Source organism: Panthera pardus, unplaced genomic scaffold (assembly GCF_024362965.1).
Source record: "Panthera pardus isolate Hobbes unplaced genomic scaffold, ASM2436296v1 HiC_scaffold_7, whole genome shotgun sequence".
NCBI classification, from domain to species: Eukaryota; Metazoa; Chordata; class Mammalia; order Carnivora; family Felidae; genus Panthera; species Panthera pardus.
Genome location: NW_026527002.1, coordinates 44,892,902 through 44,915,862, shown reverse-complemented (window position 1 = coordinate 44,915,862; position 22,961 = coordinate 44,892,902). Strand labels below are relative to the sequence as shown.

Genomic DNA, 22,961 nt, shown 5'->3' with positions numbered 1-22,961 from the left:
AAGACTTTACTGAAGATTTGTCTACTCCTGAGTTATACATACACAGACACATCTCCATCTTCAATTTAAATCTTGTTACAGGAACAAAAAATTAATCAATACTATTTTAAAACTGGCTTTAAAAAATAAGTCTTCTCATTACCGTATCATAAATACCATTAATGTGGGTGGCAGTTCCAAGATGGGTGACAAATTTAAATTTAAAAATATCCTAACTTAACTATGTAAATAGTTTAAGTAAAAACACATTACACTTTAGGATTAAAACATACCCAAAAAAGTAATTTCAAAGCATCAAATACATAACCACATTAAAATTTTACACACAAAGCCAAAACATATCACTAAACATAATACTAATGTCGAAGATTAGGCAAAATCTCTTACAGCAAGAAAAAACATAAAACTTTACCCTAAAATATCATAGGTATAATTTTTTAAATCATAGTTTACTTTTAGGTCTAAATAAAAGGTTAGAAATGCAAATACATTTTTGTGACCCTAGAAATGTGTTTAAATTACAAAAAAAAAAATAATATAAATATTGTCATGAGAAAGATCAGATTATAAGCTTAACTGATCAATTCTAACTGTGTATATGGCAAAACAAAAAACAAGAGGGTCCTCTCCAACTTAAGAATATGTGGTAGATTTAAATAAGCTTAGCCCCTTCTTAGACATCAAAATTCTAACTGAATGGTCCAGTCATTTTAATAACATTTTAATAATGTAATGATTTGAGAACAAAACCTATCAAAAACTACTATATGGATAATTATTTTAAAAAGTTCACCAAGCAGCATATTCAAGGAACATGATTAAATAGGCATTTTAAAAAGCATAATGTTTATTTAACCACCAATCCCTTTTCCCTAAAACAGAAGTAAATGACATAGGCTAAATCTGACCCACCCCTTGTTTGTGTGAATAAAGTTTTATTGAAATACATTCCTATCCACTCATTTACATTTTGTGTACAGCTATTATTATGCTATAACAACAGAAGTCAATAGCCAAAACAGTGACAATATAGCCCACAAAGCCTAAAATATTATTTGGTTCTTTATTAAAATGTTTATCAGTCCCTGCCTTAAAAGATAGGTCAAATCTTTTATCCATATGCACAGTCTCAGTTGGGGTTGGGCCTCATCCTCACATTTTTCCTTTGCGTTCCATACCAACTTTCACCAGGCTGAAACTTCTTTTTTGAGGACTACTGTCTTCAGAAGTATGTGGACAGAGGATTCTCTGACTCACTGCTGAATACTAATTTGCAGTTTCTAATGTGCATGCCACTCAGCTGGAAATGCTACTGTAACAAAATTCATCTTTCAAATATTTTTCATGTCCTTGTGCACTGCTTCTAATATTTGCCTCCATATACTCTGTCTAGTTAGTTAATTACAAATCTTTTCATAGTTTCTCCTTTCAACTCAGGGCAGCAATGCTTAACATTTTCTGTAAGTTGTAATACTTGTTAAATATTAAGACAGTTCTCTTTGGCAGCTATTTGAAACCACTTCCTCACTAGCCATTTAATTTTTAATTGGCACCCCTTACCCTTTTAAGAAATCTGTATATAGCAATTTTATTTCTAAACTTTTTGACCACTTTGGCTTTACTAACCACATACTGACTAACCGAATTCATGGCTGATAATGGCCTCTACTTATCTTTTTTTAATCCTAGTCTTCATTAATCCTTCTGGTATCTCCTCTCAATAGAAGAGGCTTTGCTATATTCTGGGCTTGAATAAAATAAAATCAATTCTAGGCAAAATGTTACTAGAAAAAAAATATAACTCTAAGAAATAGTATATTGACCTCAGATTTTTTTTTCTTGATTCCACTATCAACATCTCTTTCTTTCTGCAAAACTAGAGATAAGGCCCAAACCCCCAATTTTAATATGGCAAATGATGGGTCACAAAGTGATACTACCTCAAGGAAAAATATTTCCTTTCCAATGTTTTAAATTTTTTACTCTTTTCTACATATTACATGATATGGTATGTTTTAAAACTCAGTTGGATTTAATAGTTATGAATCCAAGATTGTTACAACCTACAAATGAAATTATTTCTCATATAAAATAAAACCATTATTGTTTACAAACACATCATTTATCAAAAATGATACAAAAACACTTAAGTTTCAAAGAGCACAACCGCAGAGAGTATCCCAACGAACACAAATTGGTTAAAAGAAAAGTCCTTTTTAAAAGCCTTACTGGAAAAGGAAATGCAAAATAAGTAAATAATGATAAATTTGTACTCACCAGAATTATGGCAGTAGTCCATATACTGTGGAACTTGGACTGTGAAGGCTATCAAATCTGGAGCTAAGAGAGATTCTGGCTTTCTACTCTCATTGAGCCATTTGCTACTATGAAGGTCTTTAGTGTCAGAAGGACCCTGAAGCAATGGAATCAACTTCTCTTTTCCACTGTCACCTGAGTAGAAACATTAATGAAAAAATTCTTACATAAAAACATAGGAGTAGGGGTACCTGGGTGGCTCGGTCAATTAAGCATCCAACTCTTGATTTTGGCTCAGGTCATGATCTCAGGGTTCCTGAGTCCAAGCCCCACATCGGGCTCTGACAGCACAGAACCTGCTTGGGATTCTCTCCCGCTCCCTTTGCCCCTCTCACGCTCACGCGCACACTCTCATGCTCTCTCTCTCTCTCAAACAAATAAACTTTAAAATATATATATAGGAGTAGCTTGAGGATGCTTGATCTTAAAATATACTATCATAATATAACATTTCAGTTATATTTGGTCATTTTATCTATACATTTATATTCTAAAAAGTAGGACTAATAAAGTTAAAAGCACTTTTAACTCTACACCAAGAAAGTCTTAATATTTAGCTAATGAATGGAGAACATTTCATATAAGACTATAAAAGGAAACAATTTGAACATACTGTATTCTAAATATCCAGCAAAATCTGTATCTCTTTTTAAACTTACCTAGAAATTTAGGTTGCACTAAAAAACTTAAATTACAAGTAGTTTATGGAAAATATGAAATAAAGTATTGGCAGGATGAAGAACATTACAACCTTAAACTGAAAAACAGTTGTGTTATCTGTTTATTATACTAACATTTTAATTTAATTTTAAGTGTCATATATATCTATACTTCCTATCCCCCCCCCCCCAACAGTGTAAGAGTAAACTTTTAATTTTCTCCCTCCTAACCATTCTCCTAACTATGCAGGGGTTTTTTCCTTAAATAAAAATTAATTTATACAAATAAAAAAGTATCATCCTGGCACAATTAAAAAAAAAATTTTAAGTAAAAATAAAAATTTAAAACCTCTGATTCATAGGAACAATGAGCAAATTCTTGTTTCAGTAACGCTCCTTGTAAAATGCAAGGCCAATTCTCCTATACAGGCAATAAAGTTTTACACGGTCCAGCTGCACATACCTGGGGCTTTGGCACAAATTTTTATTGATCCCATGGTCCCAGAGGCACATTTGACCAATGATGTGCTGCAGTACTTCAATTCAACATTCTGGATTGAGCCCTCAAGAGTTGGCAGGGGATTCTTAGATTTCACACCTAATAAAAGAAAACTGCAAATGTACTAGCCGATTGAATTTAAATAATTTTTATACTCCTTCACCAAGGCATTTAAACTTAATTATACTTTAATTATCTGCCTCAGATGTTCTTACAGTATTTGTGTTAGGTTTCATAGTTTAGCATTTAGGAGGTGAAAGGATGCAATTTTAAAATAAATAGTCTGAACTCTCATAACTATACCTATGTAGGCAGCTTTTGATTAGTCAAGCTCAAGAAATACGAGTAAATATTTTAAACAAATATTTGCTTAAAAAACTTTAAAATATCTTTCTTTAAAATAACTTTAAAATATCATATTTGGTTTTAAAATACAGAGTAAGAGACTTATTTGTGAAACAAATTTAACTTATAAATTGAATTTCATCTGGACAGAGACATTTCATTTAAACAGGAAACATTCTGAGTAAACAGGATCCTCAAACTATCTTGGTCAGGTAGAATAAGAGAGACAAACAAGACAGCTGGAAATAGCTCCTGGGTTAAAATACAATAGCTTAAAAGCAAAACTGACATACCATGTCATATAAGAGAAATCAAAGGTATTCTGTATCAATTAACAAAAAAGTAGATATTAACATCTCTACTATGTGCTACTTGCCAAAGGATATTGAAGCACAGAAGAGAATAATTACCATGATATAAATGGTAGGGAAAACTTAATTCAAAAGGGAAAAACTCATTTTGGCCTAACGTCTAGGTGACAATTAAAAAGGCAGAGGAACCTTAAGAACTGACAATATTGCAAATCACTAAAATGATAATAATGACAAACCCTAATCGACTAACATTTACTGAGGACTTACTCTATGTTATGCATGTTATCCTATTTAATCCTCACAACAGGCCTATAATAAAAATGTTTATTAACCTCATTTTCAGATTAAGATACATTGGACTGCAGGGGTTAAGTTTTGCTCAAAGTTCCCCACTAGTAAAAAAGGTTAGGTGTTTAATACAATTCGATCCCATCAGAAAAGACTTCACATTCATTTTGCCTATATTCATGAACATCCACCAACATAATTTCCCTTTTCTACATTCCACATTTTGATCACTTACAAACTATCATTCATCTCTGAAACTCTTTTAAGCAGAACAATGTATGAACAATTAAGAAAACCATAAATTTTCTGTGATAGATACGTTAAATACAATTCTGAAAACTTTTATCTCAACTTAAGTATGTTCAAGAAGCCCCATAATCTTCCAAGTGTCTTCCTGAGATGTAGCCCAAGAATCTGCAGTTTAACTAGCACACTACACGATTTGCAAATTACAAAACATCATCTTAAACACCTTCTTACATACGAACCCTCACTTCAGAAGGACCTATTAATTTACTAAGTTCTATGTGGTTGTTATATAAATGTGTATTGATTGGTTGCTATTTTCCAATATTCACCACCTCGGATGTTTCCATTTCAAGTGGTACCAATTAGCCCCAGAGCAGGACTCTAAAACGTTGTGTATTGATACAGTCTTCTATAATGTTATTACTTTTTTATCAGATTCTCAAAATCTGTAACTCTAAAAGCTAAGGAAGTACCTCAGAAAATTAAATGATGCCAAAGTATTTATATAAACATCATCTTAGTATTAACAATAGTAACAGCAGTACTAGTTTTCAGAGCACCTAACATTCACGGAACACTAAGTGTCAAACACTATGTCTACTTTATTATTTTATTTATCATCAAAACAAAACAAAACAAAATCCTGAGGTGACTATTACTCTTCCATCTTATCTATGGGAAAACCAAGACTCAGAGAAATAAGGGTTTTGCCAAGTTTCAAGTCAGAGAGTGACAAGCCTAAATCACATTTCTCCTTGTAAGAAAGGAGGCTGAGCTACCCTACATATTTAACATCTATTGCAGTTGTGGGAAGTTATTAGTGGATAATTTACCCGGGTCTAATCATTACGGTAGATGAGAGGAATATAAAATGGAATGATATCCTCTTCTAGCCCTCAAGTGCCCACAGTGAGACTTTCATTCTATGCCAATTTTTCAAAACATATAAAGAACCTAGATAATGGTCAGCAGACAAGAGCTACTGAAAGATTCTCTCAAGGGTTGCTGATGGTGTTCAGAATGAAAAGAATTGAATTAATTCCTGGTAGATATAAAAGCAAAAGAATATGAATATGCCAAAATGGCTTTGTTTTTAAATTATTTTATATCACTGTTTCTTGTACAGTTTATAACATTTAGGACTTATCTTAAATCACAAATGGTACAGAAACCCACGGGGGAGGGGAAGGAAAAAAATTTAAAAAAGGGGTTAGAGTGGGAGAGAGCCAAAGCATAAGAGACTCTTAAAAACTAGGAACAAACTGAGGGTTGATGGGGGGTGGGAGGGAGGGGAGGGTAGGTGATGGGCATTGAAGAGGGCATCTTTTGGGATGAGCACTGGGTGTTATATGGAAACCAATTTGACAATAAATTTCATATATTAAAAAAAATCACAAATGGTAGGTCTTTTGTTGTTGTTGTTTTTAATGTTCATTAATTTATTTATTTAAGGAATCTCTATTCCCAACATGGGGTTCAAACTCGCCACCATACATCAAGGGTCACATGCACTTCTAGCTGAGCCAGCCAGGTGTCCTGATAAATGGTAGGTCTCTGTTAATATCTAATGCATACTTATATAGTACTCTTATCGGAAGAAGTTGCCTGGAACCTCTTCTGGTAAGAATCTTATATATATATATTATCTTGTTTTAGACTATCACGAACTTAGTTTACATTTTTATGATCATTACATTTCTCAAATCTTTCAAAGCTTGTTTTAAAAACTACATCATTATGCATAATTTCTCAAGAAAATCTTTTTTATGAAATAATTTGTTTTAAATGCCATAAGTTCAGATTTAAAATAATAAATTACAGTCATCTCTTGATGGGCTTCAACAATGAAGAAAAGCTACTAGAAAAAAATAATCTTGTTAATGAAAACCATGGACTTGGTGATTATGATATGTGAGTATATAGGTATATCCATTGTAACAAAAGTACCACTCTGGTGGGAGGTGCTGATATAGGGAGAGGCTGTTGTGCATGTGTGGGTCAGGACATACATGTGAACTAACTTCCCCTCACTTTTGCCATGAACCTGAAACTGTTCTTTACAAAAAAAAAAAAAAAAGTGTGGGCTTTTTTTTTTTTTTTAAGTTTATTTATTTAAGTAATCTCTACACCCAACATGGGGCTCGAACTTATGACCCTGATCAAGAGTCGTATGCTCAACTGACTGAGCCAGCCAGGCCCCCATCTAAAATAGAAGTCTTTTTTTTTTTTTTTTTAAGTAGGCTCCTGCCCACAGGGAACCCAATGTGTGGCTTGAATTCACAGCCCTAAGATAAAGACCTGAGCTGAGATCAAGAGTGCATACAATGGACTGAGCCATCTAGGTGCCCCAGAAAAGTCTTAAAAAATAACCTTGGTTTCTTTCCACTCTACCTTCAAACCAAAATTTGTAAAATGCCCAAACGTAAGCACTAGGAAGGTGGAAAAGAACACAGAGCACATTCATTGTGTCCTACATGAATGATGCTTCCTGAAAGTGTAAAAAGGAATTCTCCCCATGGTGAAACTAAAAGAACAAAAGCTCTGAAACTAAAAAAGCATGGCTTTGGATAGAGGCAACATTAACTAAGTAGCAGAGTAATCACATAGCTAAAGGCGAGCCACTATTTACTATTGCTACATGTGGAGGCCAAAGTTTTGTAGTTACTGTTCAAGGTATTTAAATCAGAAATTACCTGAACTTTACACAGAACTTAATTTAGAGAAGAGCTGACATGAGTCAAGAGGACAATCACAAAGATAATGACAGTATCTAACATTTGAAATATTCCCTTCACAGAGCACTCTCGCATTCATTTACTCAAATGCTACAGTCATAGTCCACTAGAGGATGAGAAGAGGGAATCCCTAAGACACAGCAAGTGAAATATAATTTTACACTGTATACACTATCAATGAAAGAATCTAAAAATACTGAATTTTTATTAGAAGTTAATATAAAATAATGCACTGTTATTTCTTCTCCTTGTAGTACTTTTCTGGAAAATACCAACTTGTAACACATATTCTTAGTCCTGTGGTACACCATTAACACCAATTCTTTTTCCACCAACTTCTTGTCTGCCATAATTCTTCCATCCTCCCTGAGACCTTAACCCTCAGTACCAACTCTCCAAAGTTCAGTAATCAGCTCATGATCACTCTTGTAACTATTAAAAGATAAACTAATGAGAATGACCCACATATCTGTGTGTATACCTAAGTAAAAGTTTAAGGAGTCAAACCCCACATAAGTTTAACTATATTGCCTCTATTAACCACCACTAAAAAACTGTTAAATTTTTTTAGAGCCTTAAACCCACAAATAAATAAAAATGAAAAAACAGTAACTGAATAAGCAAGAGCTTATTCAAAGAGGCAAGAGCTATCATTAAAATTTTGAAAGATGAGTATCTGATGAACAAGTAGCAACAAGATGTGACTTTGTTCCATTACCCATGGCACTTTTTTCTATTCTACTAAGAAACAACTTCATCTGTAGTAACCCCTGAAAAATTAAAAATTAAAGAAACCAGGCAATTCAGAGGGAAGGAATGCAAATGAGGCTAAAAGATGAGCGGCTGAAAGTCCATCTAATAGCCACAGATCCTTTCCCCTAAACAATACAGTCATGCAACTACCCCACACTCATCCTGGCAAGACTAACAGTTCACTATGGAGAGGTTAAACCAAAAGGACTTTGCACTATGGAATATATAACCAAAGAAAAGGGTGCATGTTAAAAAGAGGAAATTGTCTAAAAATCTATATATAGTAAATATACTGGATGATGAGATCTTTTTTTTCTTTACTCTCTAAGAACTCTGAGTGACAGACTTATAACCTTCAGGAAGGAAATGGAAGGATTTCTCTCAGTGGAAACTGGCCAGTCCAAGAAAAAAGGAGATTATACTCGTAGCTGATTATTCCCCAACAAAAAATAAGTAGCATCCAATCCCCCTACAATGACACCAGCATCAACAAGCTCCAACCTCACACACAGATTTAGTAATTTATTCTAAATATAAAGGATTATCAGATATGTGGAAATCACTATAAGAGGTAGAGATTTTAAAAAACAAATAGAAAGCTGGGGTAAACTAACAAAGCCAAAAACAAAACTCTTAGTAATAATAATAATTACCATCCTCAGAGAGAATACAGAAGATACAACAAAAATAAGATGTTTCGTTAAAATTTTCAAAGAAAAAAACAGCCCTTAGAAATTAAAAATATGATGTTAATTCTCCTTAAATAGAAAAACTGGAAAAAAAGAGAGTTGGAGAAATTTACAGTATAATAAAACAAAAAATCCCAAGAGATTGAAAATGGGACAGAAATGACAATAAAATGAAAGGATCATCACAAACAAGCAAATATCTAAAAATCAAAAGTTGCAAAAAGACTACTGAACAAAATGGAGAAAATAATCAAAAAAATAATTCTAGATTTGCCCAACCGGTAGAACAAAAGTGTCAACTTACAAAGGTATACCATAAATCCATCACAACAAATGAAAAAGCATACCCAGAGAAGCCCACCACCTGTAGAGAAGTTCCTAAAAGCTCTGAGGTAAAAAAGCAAATGAATAAAAATAGAAACAGATGACATACAAATATACAACATATAAACAGAATGGCATCAAACTTCTCAAGAGCAATAGTAGAAAACAAGGAGACAATAAAGCAATGCTTTTAAAATTCTGTAGAAAATTATTCCCAACCTGCAAGTCTACAGACAGCCAAACTATCAATCACACATGAAAGCAGAAGAAAGATTCATCAGACATACCAGATCTGAAAAACAGCTTACTTTGTCTGCTGGAAAGATAACTATGAAATTGTGCTCCACCAAAAACAGGGAGTAAATCAGGAGAGAATCACATATGTGAGCAAAGAAACAGGGAATCTAACATAAGAGAAAAGAGAATTCCCAGGACAATGATAAAAGGCAACTTCAAGATAGCTCTCTAGATTAGAAACAAATAGAAATTGAAATAAGAAAAAAAGTACACTAAAAGAATAATGAGTACACCATCAACTGATGAATGGATAAAGAAGACGTGGTTCATAGATACAATGGAATACTACTTGGCAATGAGAAAGAATGAAATCATGCCATTTGCAACAACGTGGATGGAAATGGAATGTATTATGCTGAGTGAAGTCAGTCAGTCAGAGAAAGACAAATATCAGGTGTTTTCACTCATACGTGGATCTTGAGAAACTTAACAGAAGACCAGGGGGAAAGGGAAGGAGAAAAAATAGTTACAGAGAGGGAGAGAGGCAAACCATAACAGACTCTTAAATACAGAGAACAAACTGAGGGTGGATGGGGGGGAGGGGAAAATGGGTGATGGGCATTGAGGAAGGTACTTGTTGGGATGAGCACTGGGTGTTGTATGTAAGTGATGAACCACAGGAATTTACCCCAAAAACCAAGAGCACACTTTACACACAGTTTGTTAGCCAATTTGACAGTAAGTTGTACTAAAAAAAGAAAAAAAGAAAAAATTCCATTTTTATTCATCAAAAAAAAATTAAAACTAAGGTATCTGAACTACTGAGAGAAGACAAGCTTCTGTAAGAGTTTTGGGGAATTAATAATAAATACATAGAACACTAACCAAATTTTAATAGGGCAGTTATTAACTCCAAGAATAAAAGTTGCACACGTAAAAATTATTTACTGGTAGTATACATTACAATTCATCCATATACAGTCATAATATGTTAACAATGAATCTAAATTTAAGCAAAAAATATCTAATAATTGGATTATTTAGGAGAAAAAAAAAAGCCTAAAGAGAGAGACAGCCAGTGAGTGTCAGCCCTAAAAGCTAAAGCCTCTTTGGTAAGCACAATAATGCCACCCCACTACCCCCTACTTACCCTCTCCAAAGATGTCCACATCCTAAACCCAAGATTTGTGAATACTGTATGTTACCTTACACGGCAAAGGAGAATTAAGGTTGCAGATGGAATTAAGCTTGCTAATCAGCTGATCTGAAATAGTGAAATTATCCATTATCCTGGTGGACACAATATAATCACCAAAATCCTTAAAAATGAAAGGAAGGGGCAAAAGAGGAGAATCAGAGAAAGACATATAATACCAGAGGCACTGTTACAGTGATGTTGCTGGCTTTGAAGATGAGGGATGAAGGTCACAGACCAATGAATACAGGTGACCTTCAAAAGGTAGAAAAAGGAAACAAATTATGAGAAGCTTGCAATAGGAACACAGCCAAGCTGACACCTTGATTTTAGTATGAGACTTATTTCAGACTTTTAAAAAAAAATTTTTTTAATGTTTATTTTTGAGAGAGAGGGACAGCAAGCGAGTAGGAGAGGGGAAGAGAGAGAATTCCAAGTTCCACACTGCCAGCTCAGAGCCCGTCACCGGGCTCAAACCCACAAACCACGAGATCATGACCTGAGCCGAAACCAAGAGCCAACACTTAACCGACTGAGCCATCCAGGCACCCCTCATTTCATACTTTTTAATTTTAGTGTTTATTTATTTTTGAGAGAGAGAGAGTGAGTGAGTGAGTGTGCACGAGGGGGATAGGGGCAGAGAGAGAGGGAGACACAGAATGGGAAGCAGGCTCCAGTCTCTGAGCTGTCAGCACAGAGCCTGACACAGGGCTTGAACTCACAAACCATGAAATCATGACCTGAGCTGAAGTAGGACCCTTAACCGACTGAGCCACCCACATGCCCCTCGTTTCAGACTGTTAAACTACAGAACTGTAAAGGAAATAAATTTATGTTGTTTTAAGACACTAAGTTTGTGGTAGTAGAATGTACGTAGGGGCACTTGGGTGGTTTGGGTGGCTCGGTTGAGCATCCAACTCTTGATTTGGGGCTCAGGTCATGATTCCAAGGTTGTGGGATGGAGTCCCGCATCAGACTCTATGACAAGAGTATAGCTTGCTTAATTAAGACTCTGTCTCTTCCTCTCTCCCGCTGCCTCTCTCTACCCACTACCTCTCGCTCTCAAAAAAAAAAAAAAAAAGTTTAGAATTAATGTAGATTATATCTACACATGGAAGGTAAGAAATCTGTGATGTAAGCATTTTATTTAGAAATTTCGAGGTAGGGGCGCCTGGGTGTCTCAGTCGGTTAAGCATCCGATTTCGGCTCAGGACATGATCTTGCATTCTGTGGGTTCAAGCCCCGCGTCAGGCTCTGTGCTGACAGCTCAGAGCCTGGAGCCTGCTTCCGATGCTGTGTCTCCCTCTCTCTCTGTCCTCCCCCTGTTTGTGCTCTGTCTGTCTCTCTCTCTCTCAAAAATAAATGTTTAAAATAAATTTAAAAAAAAAAAGAAATTTAGAGGTAAATACTTAAGAATAAGTTGAAGAAGACTGCCTCTATAAAAAAGCAGTGAAGATGAAAGGGGCCCATAGGACTGTAATTTTTGTTAGAAGCCATATACAACTCTAATTTAATAAAATAAACCAAAATATCACTCAGGACACTCAAGCAGCCATGACACATGCTAGATACACAAAAATAATAACAGGAGAGTAAACCAATAAAGTCTTCTGAAAGAGGGAAGAGATAAATTCTTTTAAAATACACATTGAAGGGACAGCCATTTTAGCAGAGCTATTAAAAAACATTACACAGGGGCGCCTGGGTGGCTCAGCTGGTTAAGCGTCCAACTCTTGACTTCAGCTCAGGTCATGATCTCATGGCTCCTGAGTTCGAGTCCCACATTGGGCTCTGTGCTTACAGTGTGGAGCCTGCTTGGGATTCTCTCTCTACCCTTCCCCACTTCTCAAAATAAATAAACTTTAAAAATTACATAAAATAAAGTAGGAAAGAGCTTCCAAATAGTTGATTTATAGTGAAAGGTAAGCATTTATCTTTTCAGGGGAAGAATAAAGGAAGAAAGTGAAATGAAAGACTGATCACATGAGAAGATAGGAGAAGTCTGAACAGGAGTGGCCTGGTAGGCAAGGACAAGTAAGATAGAACTAACCAGCTTTCTTGGTACATCTAAGACTCAGTAGGTGATAAAGACTGCAAATGGCTCCCAGTTATAAGCAAATAGGAGAGAGCAAACTTTAAAAGATAGCGATTATTGGGGCGCCTGGGTGGCTCAGTCGGTTAAGCGTCCGACTTCGGCTCAGGTCACGATCTCGCGGTATGTGAGTTCGAGCCCCGCGTCGGGTTCTGTGCTGACTGCTCAGAGCCTGGAGCCTGTTTCAGATTCTGTGTCTCCCTCTCTCTCTGGCCCTCCCCCGTTCATGCTCTGTCTCTCTCTGTCTCAGAAATGAATAAATGTTAAAAAAAAAAAAAAAAAAGCGATTATTTTGTTATCGTTGTTGAGGATGATGATTTTGTTGCTTCTACATGGAAAAGCAAATAAAGTGACATTCCAGAGCTGGGTGAAGCCAAATTATCTGTGTAAAAGTCATTTAATATTTTCAACAGAATATAAAATAAAACCACTGAACCACACCCAATTAAATAGCAAGAAATAAAAAGTAATCTCATAAGTGTAGTGCCCAGTGATAATGAGGTGACAGAAGTGAACTTTAAATATTAACAAGGAACAAGTCACGAAGTCCTCCACAGCAAAAACTTTTCATTGTTCCATCCTCACTTGCATCTCAGCAATCCCTCCCTGTCCACATTGCTATAAATACCAGCAAAAAAGAAAATCAACAAGCATTTACGGACCAACATGTATCTACACATCAGCTTCTCTTTTTTTTTTAACATCAACAATGGCAATATACATTTGACAAGACTCAGTTTCATACTGAAAGGATGAAAGAGACGCCTTAATTTAAAACAATAAACTTTCGTCACTAAGTTTATGACTTAATTCTTAACATAAAGATTAACAAAATTAAATTTTATTCTAGCTTTAAAACTAGGAACCAGAGTCTCACTCCTACATATCGTTGTCATACTAAATGCATACATTCTTGGAAAACTAATCTGCGTTATTAAGAATTAACATGCTCCTCCTCCTCTTCAAGCTTACATACTTAACGCTGATTGTCCTATTGCGTCATAACTGCAGGTGTGGGAATATGGACATTTCTGTGTATGAAAAACTAGAAGAAAAAACCTTGTTATTTGAAAGGGGGTGGAACCCAAGTACTGAAGAACTTCCAACTTCTGAATATAGTCTGACAAGAAGATTCAGTAACTCATTTTGATTGGAAAGAGGGTCACTAAATTGTATGGGCCTAGTAGAACAGAATTTCAGATAGCACAGTGCCTCAAATAGAATAGTTGTTCAAAAACAAGTATCTTACTTTATCCTTGACATCTTCATTACCAAATAAAGGAAACTAAAATATTAACATTAACGTTGGCAGATAATGTCGTTAATTTCTTCTCCCTTGGGTTGCTTTTAAATATTTGTTTGTCTTTAGCACAGTGGGATTTCACGACAATGTATCCACCTAAGGATTTATTTTTCCTGTTCAGGAGTTCTGATTCTTAAAACTGAAGATTCACATCTTATATCAATTTTGGGGGTTAAAAACTCTAAATATTCGCCTCTCTCCTAGTCTCTCTTCCAGAGGATCTTATTAGATACATATAGAATCACCTCATGCTAGTGTCTGGATTTATTTACCTGTATCTCACATTTTCATCTCTCTTCTCAGTGCTACACTCTGCATAATTTCTTTGTATCCACCTTCAAGTTCATTAATAGTGTCTTCGGCTGTTTCTAATCTATTTATTCCATTCAGTGACTTCTAACTACAAAGATTATATTTTTCTTTTTGAAATTCTTTAGTTTTTATGGACTACATCTGTGCTTCTTTCATATTTTCAAATTCATCTTGTGCTTCTATAATAATTTTAAATATTGCCATTTTATACTGTCTCTAACAATTACATTGTCTGAAAATTCTAGGAATCTAAATTGGTCATCAGAGATCTCTGCTAAATCTTGCTCTTGATGGATTATTTTCTGGATTCTTAGTATACATTTCACAAGGCTTTCTTCTTCAAATACATTGCCGTAATTGAAGGTGTATGCCAGAGCAAATATCTGCTCACTACTAGATATCCAGAGATATAAACACTCCAACCAGGAGCACATTTTAAGTTAACTTACTGTCTTGGTGGTTGGTTCCTAGACTAGGCAAGGAACTAAAATCTGAGTGATGACAGGACTATGGTTACAAATTCTCAGGGAAAGCACCCTGCCTCTTCCCCATCAAGGCCAAAACAAAGAAATTTCTTTGTTAAATCAAGAGTAGGGCATAGTTTTGAAAGAGTCTACCTTTCTACTCAGAAGTTACAAGCTTAGGGAAATACAACGTCACTTCCCAATTCTTCCCTTCTTGTCTCCACCCCCTTTCAGGCTAACTAGTATGTCATGCTGCCAAGCACAGAAGTCATGTCATGATATACTACGTGTTTCCAAAGTAAATAAATGTAGCTTAAAAAGGCATTTTTTCCATAAGATGTCATTCATGACAGAGGAGGAAGCAACAATTACCTTTTAGGTTAAACAGAGGGTATACAGAAATACTAAACACATTAGGAGCCCTGAAATTAACTATATTGTTTCAGTTTCCTTATCTGTAAAGTGGGTATAAATCTATAAAGTGGGGATAAAGCAATGTTACAGAATAATCATAAGCACTGAAATGATAAATGGACAGTGGATAACGCAGCATTAGGCATATAAGCATTCAATAATTATTAGCTAGCATATTTTCATAACTATTACACACAACACTAGCTTGGACTGCAGAATTTCAGCTTACATACATTAGGGAATAATAAGGGAGTTTACTGAAAGATACACTAATTACTAAACCTTTATTCTAGTGTAAATTGTGCCATCAAATAGCTCTGTAATTTGATTTAAAACCTCTGTGGCTTAGTTTCTTCATTACAAAAAAGTGAGTGGCTGGATTTGACTCTAAGATTTTTTTTTTTTTTTTAAGCTCTAAACGCCAGTGATTACCTCCACTGGAAGGAGATTAAACACTACATGATGGGATATAGAAAGTGTCCTCTGAAGAAAGCAATATTCTCATATGCGGTCACTATTTTTTTTCAAAAGGTAAAGAAAACTTTAACTAAATGAAGCAGTTACCATATTTTTGTACATGTAGTAGAAAAAATACAGACAAGATAAAGTCAGCTAATGACATTAGGGAAAGATGAAAAAAATGTGAAGGAATAACTATAAATATGTTTCAAACTGATACTGCAAGGATAAATCCAGCAACCTTTTATATTTCCCCTAGCTTCTAGAACTAAAATACCTGGTGAAGAAGGCTAATTATTTCTTTGTGATACAAGTAACAAAGTGATGCATTAGAGTGGTTTTTCTATATGTAAAAGTCTTGATTGAAATAATAATGCCCAATTGCTACTTATGACCATTTAGTATTATACATATATAGGAACTTTAGAAAAATAACACTTAGGAGCCTGCTTCTAAGATGAGGTAATTTTATGACACACATGGGAAGAAACTATATGATATTACATTCTCAGTAATAACCACTGGTAGAAATATCCAAAGCAAGACTACTATGCAAAAGTCATATCATAATATACTCCATATTCTGACAGTAAAAGTGAGGAAGAAGGAAAAGGAGCTATCACTCTTGGTCACTAAATTAAGAAAAAACCAAAGCAACTATGCAGCCATTAAAGCAAAAATGAAATGAGATCATTTCATTCATTCATTTTCATTCATCAAAAATACCATGCAGAAGGGGCACTTGGATGGCTCAGTTAGTTAAGTGGCCAACTCTTGATTTCCGCTCAGGTCATGATCTCATGGCTTGTGAGATCCAGCGCAGGGGTGGGGAAGGAGACAAGCTAAGCATGGAGCCTGCTTGGAATTCATTCTCTCACCATCCCACCCCCCTCCCTCCCTCCCTCCCTCTCTCTCTCTCTCTCTCTCTCTCCCTTCCTCTCTCTCTGCCCCTCTCCCTGGCTCAGGCGCTCTTTCTCTCAGATAGATAGGTAGGTCAGGTGGTCGATCGATCAATCAATCAATAGATAAAACCACATAAGAAGCCCAGAGTCCACTTGAAAATACTTTATTATAAATACAAGAGGGAAATTGTGGCAAGGATTTTTTTAAACATGCATGAGGATGTTAAATGGCTGGCAAAGTAAAAGAGGTCATAATAAAGAGCAAAACTTTTTTAAATTAATTGTGTGTGTGTGTGTAAAAGGATTTGGGAAAGGGCACAGCAGAATAAAATTTAATACAGCATTCACTCACTCTGTGAAGGATAAGATCATTCTTCTCTCCTTAGTTTAATTCATATTCCGCCATAAGGCACTCTCAATTCTACCACAAGGTAAAACTGCTAAGCTAATTACCTCACCACTATGAAACTTTGACCCTGACAAGCTATTCTTTTACTGTAAGGAGTGACTACATGCAGCCAAGATCCAGTCTTGCTACTTCAATCACTGACCTCCAATCCTTGATAAAATCAAAGGTCTACTGCATCCAACTCCAGAGCATGTCTCACTGTAAAAGGTGGTCATCCTGGCTTAAGAATGCAAGTTTTCTCTGCACCTAAGCATGATCACCTACTTATGGTCTCTCATGCACACACTAATTTTGACTTACATATCTCATTCATTCATTTACTTAACTCATTAAGTTTTCACTATGGACTACTATACACCAACCACAGTCTGGAGTTACAAGGGCAGACGAGACCATTTTAGAATCTTGTCTCGTGAAATCCACAATCTAGTGAGAAAAGTACTATTGGTCATTAACCAGTAACTACACAAGTATGTACCTACTTCATATTGTACAAATGCCAAAAATGGAAATGCCAAAAAAAGAGCTACCCAAAGTTTCACACTTCTGGAATGCCGTCTCTGCCTGGATACAATGTCACAACAAGGATAGCCAACAGATGGATGGTGTGGACACCGTTCATTCAAAAGGCACATACCTCCAAGTATCATTTTCATAAAGATATTAACAATAATAAGTAAGATCACTCACTCCTTAACTACAGGTGTACTTTTTTTCTACTACACTTTATTGTGTTTCACAGACAATGTGTTTTTTATAAATTTAATGTTTATGGCAACCCTGTGTCAAGCAAGTCTATCAGTGCCACTTTTCCAACAACCTTTGCTCACTTCATGTCTCTGTCACATTTTGGTAATTCTCACAATATTTAAAACGCTTTCATTATTATCATATTTGTTATGGTGATCTCTGACCAGGGTTCTTTGATGTTACCAGTGTAATGTTGTGGAGGACCAAGAACCATAGCCATATCAGACAGTTAATACATGTTGTGTGCATTCCAACTATTCCACCAACCAGCCATTCCCCATCTCTCCCCTCTCTTCTTGGGCCTCCCTGATCCTTGAGACACAACAATCTTGAAATTAGGCCAATTAATAACCTACAATGTCCTCTAGGTGTTCAAGTGAGTCACATGTCTCTCACTTTAAATCAAAAGTTAGAAGTGATTAAGCTTAGCAAGGAAGGCATGTCAAAAGCCAAAGATAGGCCAAAAGCTAAGCCTCTTGTGCCAAACAATTAGCCAAGTTGTGAATGCAAAGGAAATGTTCTTGAAGGAAATAAAAAGTGCTACCCCAGTGAACACACAAATGATACAACCTTACTGCTGATATGGTTTACATAGAAGACCAAAGCAGCCACAGCGTTCCCGTAAGCGAAAGCCTAATCCAGAGCAAGGCACGAACTCTCTTCAATTCTTTGAAGGCAAGGGAAGTGAGGAAGCTGCAGAAGAAAAGTCTGAAGCTAGCAGAGGTTGCTTCATGAGGTTTAAGGAAAGAAGCAATCTCCATAACAGAAGTGCCAGGTCAAGCAGGAAGTGCTGCTGTAGAAACTGCATCAAGTTATACAGAAGATCCAGCTAAATAGTTAATGAAGGTAGCTCCCCTAAACAATGTAAACAAAACAGCCTTTATTGGAAGAAGATGCCATGTGGGGATTCGATAGCTGTAACAGAGAAGTGAATGCCTGGCTTTAACCCTTCAAAGGACAAGCTGTTTTGTTAGTGGCTAATGCAACTGGTGACTTTAAATTGAAGTCAATGTTCACTTATCATTCTGAAAATTCTAAGGCCTTTAAGAATTATGATAAATCTAGTTAGCCTGTGCTCTAGTAAATGAATAGTAAAGCCTAGATGACAGCCTATCTGTTTACAACATGGTTTACTGAATATTTTAAGCCCACTGTTGAGACCTACTACTCAAGAAAATAAATTATTTCAAAACACTGCTGCTCAATGACAATGTACAAAGTTACCCAAGAGCTCTGATGGAGATGCACAACAAGATTGTTTTTTTCAAACCAGATAACACAACACCAGTTCTGCAGCCATGGATCAATGAATCATTTCAACTTTCAAGTCTTATTATTTAAGAAATACTTTTCATAAGGCTACAGCTGCCACAGAGTATGATTCCCCTGATGGATCTGGGTAAAATAAATTGAAAACCCTCTAGAAAAATTCACTCTTCTAATAAATAAAAACATTTTAAAATATTTTTTCAAAAAAAGGAAGATTCTCTATTCTAGATACCATTAAGCATCTCATCAACATTCATGGGAGGGGTCAAAATATCAACTTTAACAAGAGTTTGAAAGAAGTTGATTCCAACCCTCATGGTTGACGTTGAGAAGTTCAAGACTTCAGGGAGGAAGTAATGGCAGGTATGGTAGAAATAGCAAGAAGAACTAGAAGTGGAGTCTAAACATGTGACTGAATTGCTGCAATCTCATGGTACAACTTTAATGGATGAGGAGTTGCTTCTTATGGATGAGGCAAAAAAGTGGATTCTTAAGATGGAGTATAGTCCTGGTGAAGATGTAAAGATTGTTGAAATGACAACAAAGGCATTAGAATATTACATAAACATTGATAAAGCAGCAACAATTTGAAAATAGTGACTCCAATTTTGAAAGAAGTTCTACTATGGGTAAAATGCTATCAAAGAGCATCACGTGCTACAGAAAAATTGTTCATGAAAGGAAGAATCAATAGATGTGGCAAACTTCACTGTTGTCTTATTTAGGAAATTGCCATAGCCACCCCAACCTTCAGCAACCACTACCCCGATCAGTTAGCAGCCACCAACATTGAGGCAAGTCTCTTCACCAGCAAAAAGATTACTAACTCACTGAAAGCTCAGATAATGGTCACCATTTTTTATCAATAAAGTACTCTTTAAGGTGTATATATATATATACACATATATATATACACACACACACATACACACACACACACACACACATATATACAAAAAATAATGCTATTGCCTACTTAATAGACTACAACATATTGTAAACATAACTTTTACATGCACTGGGAAACCAAAAAATTCACTTACTCGCTTTGTTTTGATGGTCTGGACTGAACCTGCAATTTCTCTGAGGTGTGTCTATACACAAAACGTGTGGGAAAATTTACTGTTATAAATGAAAGTCAAGATGGCCCTATTTGACAGTTGAACATGTTTCTATTTTGATTGCATAAATATTCACAGGGAGAAGCCAAAGACTTAACACAAACTTTTAAAAGTTCTTTGATAAATACACTAAAAGCTTAATGAATCACTCAAAAAAGCACTTACATATTTGAATGAATAAATGAATCCTTGAATCAGTGAATGATAAAGAATATGAAAGCAAATACATGTAGGAGGAAATACAAATAATAAGATATATGACAAAAGATCAATTTTGCTATAACTAAAGAAAAGTGAATTAAGCAAAAGTGAAGCATCATTTGTACCTGCAGTCTACAATATTTAATGTTGTTGAGGTTTTAGTAAAATAATCATTACCCTTCATTACCAATTGTTTAGGTATTCATGAAAAATGAATGTATGCAATAATACTATATGTTTTTAAGTTTATAACCCATTACCAAATTACTCAATCCTAGGAATTTATCCCAAAGAAATAACTAAAAAGAAAGGAGAAATGCTTATAGCAATATTAATTACATCAGCAAAAACCAAAAAATACTTAGATGCAACAGAAGAGAATTGTTAGGTACATTATGAAATGTCATTACCTCATTATTATAAAAAACCTATGTTATTTGATGTTTATGTAAAAGTATATTAAAAGTACTTGTTAAATCAAACAATAGAACATAAAATGATACATGCAGCACAGTTACAACTATGTGATAACCACAGATGCAATGATATTAGGAATTACATAGAAATTGTCATAAATGTAGAAAAATCAAATTTTATAAAACATATTCATATATTATCTAAAATTTACTTACTATGTTTGGAAACTTAAATAAAGTTCCAGACTAAAGACAAATAATGCTCTGTAATCACTGTAGATAAAATCAAGAGGCTACAACAAAAATACTCTACTAATTTGGTATATACATCCAAACCTGTAAGGGAAATCAAAGAGAACAGAGTATAATGTATACATTTACATGTATCAATAAGACTTTCCAATAAATAAACCAAATACACAAATAAAATGATGGAAGATGTCTGGACTCTAAAAATAGGTTTAAAAGATACATGCAAGGAGAGGAAGAATAGAAACAATAACGCAATCTACATATAAACTGAGTTCAAAATTATTCATGAATCAGTGCCAGCCACATCCCTAGAGAACAAATGTTTTTTACTACAGCCAAATTCAGAGTAAAATATCATGTCAGGTGTCTTGGGTATGGTTAAGCCAAAAAACAAAACAAAAACAGAAACAAAAACAAAACAAAACAAAAAAAGCATCAACAACATCAGACTACTCAAGGTCACATTCACTATTCTTTTTTAAGTTCCTTTATTTATTTTGAGAGAAACAGAGACAGCATGAGTAGAGGAAGGGGGAGGGGGAAGGAAGAGAGAGAGAAGAGAGAAAGAATATGAATCCCAAGCAGGCTCCACCTTCAGCACAGAGCTCAATGCAGGGCTCAAACTCACGAAACCTTGAGGTCATGACCTGACCCGAAACCAAGAGTCAGATGCTTAAGGAACTGAGCCACCAGGCGCCCCACATTCATTCTTATTCTAACAAAAAAGTAACAATTAAGATTTAAGATACTTCTAAATTTGTTATAGAAATAAACAAGTTGCACTTCCAGGAAGACAGTGTAGACTTTTTTCACGTTAATTAGAACAAAAAAAAACCAATATTATGTATAGAAGGAAAAAAAAAAAAGACTGAATGGCACAAAGAAAATGGCAGACTAGTTAGGGGCAACTCAGGACCCAAAAAAAGAGACAGTGGTGAGGTGTACAGGTTATGTTTTTCCCTAATATATCCCAGACTTGAGGGTGAAGAACCTAGCAACCCAGAAATGCCAATAGAGACAAAAAACCTTCCAACAAAAGCCAGTTTTCCCTAGCCAAAGAATTGAAAGGGAGATCCCAGAATGACAGAAAATTTTTAGACAACAAATGTTCTACTCCAGCCAAACACCACAGCAAAAAACTTTAATCCCACAACCACCAACAGCAGGAAAGGTCAATGGGAAGCCTAGACCTTCAACATGTTCTAAAACAAGGAACCCCCAAACCCTCACTGGGTAGCATACAAAAAGCTTAACAGATAACCTGGACTTCCAATTCAGCCTGGCAATAAGGAGGCCCCCTTAACCTTCCAGCTGGGCAGATGTCAAGGAGGCCTAGTGGACAGTCAGAGGACTTTCACCAACCTCTAGCAATAATGAGCCATACCACCACCACCACCACCGCCGCCGCCACCACCGCCACCACCGTGTCAGCAGAGACCTCACAGATAACAGTAATGAGGCCACCCAACTATTCCAAGACTGAAAGGTACCAGTGGAGTTCTAAATGAGAGCCAAAATTCCCACCTTGGGCCAGAAGTTACAAGAACCACCTACCCCCTTGGATAGCAATGGAAGCCAAGTGGAATACCTGGACTTCCACGCCCACACAGCACTAATAAGGGCATATGTCCCTTTCCACTGCTGGAGAATTATCAGATGAAGTCAGATAAAATGTAAGTTTAAATAAAATCCAGAGTCTCAGAAACCAATATCCAAAATATCCAGGTTTCAATCAAAAATAACTTATACTGGGGTGCCTGGCTGGCTCAATGGGAAGAGCATGTAACTCTTGATCTCGGGGTCATGAGTTTGAGCCCCATGATGAGTGTAGAGGTGACTAAAAAAAATAAATAAAACTTTTAAAAAAAGAAAAGAACTTAAACCAAAAACCAAGATCCCAAATGAAAAAAGACAATTAATAGAGGCCACTGAGATCACAGAAATGTTAGATCTGACAAAAACTTTTAAGCAGTCATCTTAACAATGTTTCCCTA

At 35.5% G+C, this 22,961-nt stretch overlaps 1 protein-coding gene across 9 annotated transcripts in view; it reads right to left on the bottom strand.

Annotated features, from left to right (window-relative positions):
* Window positions 1-22,961, bottom strand: part of VPS13B (vacuolar protein sorting 13 homolog B) — an 801,572-nt gene that overhangs the window by 560,119 nt on the left and 218,492 nt on the right. For all 9 annotated transcript variants that reach the window (XR_002085466.2, XM_019468015.2, XM_019468016.2 and 6 more), the window contains 2 exons: window positions 3,439-3,573; window positions 2,278-2,451 (listed from right to left, as the gene is read on the bottom strand). Coding sequence is in view for 8 of the 9 variants with exons in the window: in XM_019468015.2 (XP_019323560.2) it covers window positions 2,278-2,451; window positions 3,439-3,573 (309 nt within the window). In the remaining variant the exon portion in view is untranslated. The remainder of the gene's footprint in view (window positions 1-2,277; window positions 2,452-3,438; window positions 3,574-22,961) is intronic.